The following is a 717-nucleotide window of genomic DNA, read 5'->3' as shown; positions in this document are numbered from 1 at the left end:
TGCCGTCAGAATGAGAGTCCAAACAGCTGATAAAAACATGTCTCTCGTCTCTTGAACAGCAGTGATGTAACAGCATCATAACTGAGATGATGACTGTATTTCCACACCGCTGGAGGAGTTACGCATGAATAACAGAGATTTCTGACGGGTGGATTCATTGCTCAGCGTTCTGTCTCGTGGGAGGCAACGGGGATCGGCTCTTATAAAGCTCCTCACACACACACACACACACACACACACATCTGACGAGACGAGCATGAGTGAGAATCTGAGGAGCAGGAACTCTGTCAGCCGAGATCAGGGTGAGTCAAACTATATTCAATCTATATTCAGATTTTCAATTTCTGTGAATATTAGCACACTAGTAGATGTCTAGGATCATTTATGATAGACTAAACTACACCTTTCATTAGTTTCTGATCTGTGCTCTATAAGTTAGACTGACTTTTTCACAGAGTTTAGACTCTTGATTTTACTCTTCAGTTGTATTTCTGTTCGTATCTTAGTGGATAAAATCACTAGTAAAGTTTGATTCATCACGGGTGACACTGACCGCTGAATGGTTAAATAAAGGTGCTTCACGGTGATGCCACAGAAGAACCTTTTTGTCTGAATGGTTCCATAAAGAATCTAAAAAACCTTTCGGTTTCACAAAAGCTTCTTTGTAGCGAAAGAAGGTTCTTCAGATTATAAAAAGCTAAGAAAGAGATGGTTCTT

The 717-nt window shown here is 40.3% G+C and overlaps 1 protein-coding gene across 1 annotated transcript in view; it reads left to right on the top strand.

Moving 5' to 3' along the window:
* Positions 1 to 256: 256 nt before the first annotated feature.
* Positions 257 to 717, top strand: part of tgm8 (transglutaminase 8) — a 10,270-nt gene continuing 9,809 nt past the window's right edge. Inside the window, exon 1 of the mRNA XM_016575859.1 lies at positions 257 to 286. Within this exon, the coding sequence (XP_016431345.1) occupies positions 257 to 286 (30 nt within the window). The remainder of the gene's footprint in view (positions 287 to 717) is intronic.

This window comes from Sinocyclocheilus rhinocerous, unplaced genomic scaffold (genome assembly GCF_001515625.1).
Source record: "Sinocyclocheilus rhinocerous isolate Xijiao unplaced genomic scaffold, SAMN03320098_v1.1 scaffold203, whole genome shotgun sequence".
In the NCBI taxonomy this organism is placed as follows: Eukaryota; Metazoa; Chordata; class Actinopteri; order Cypriniformes; family Cyprinidae; genus Sinocyclocheilus; species Sinocyclocheilus rhinocerous.
This window is presented reverse-complemented; position numbering and strand designations above follow the sequence as displayed.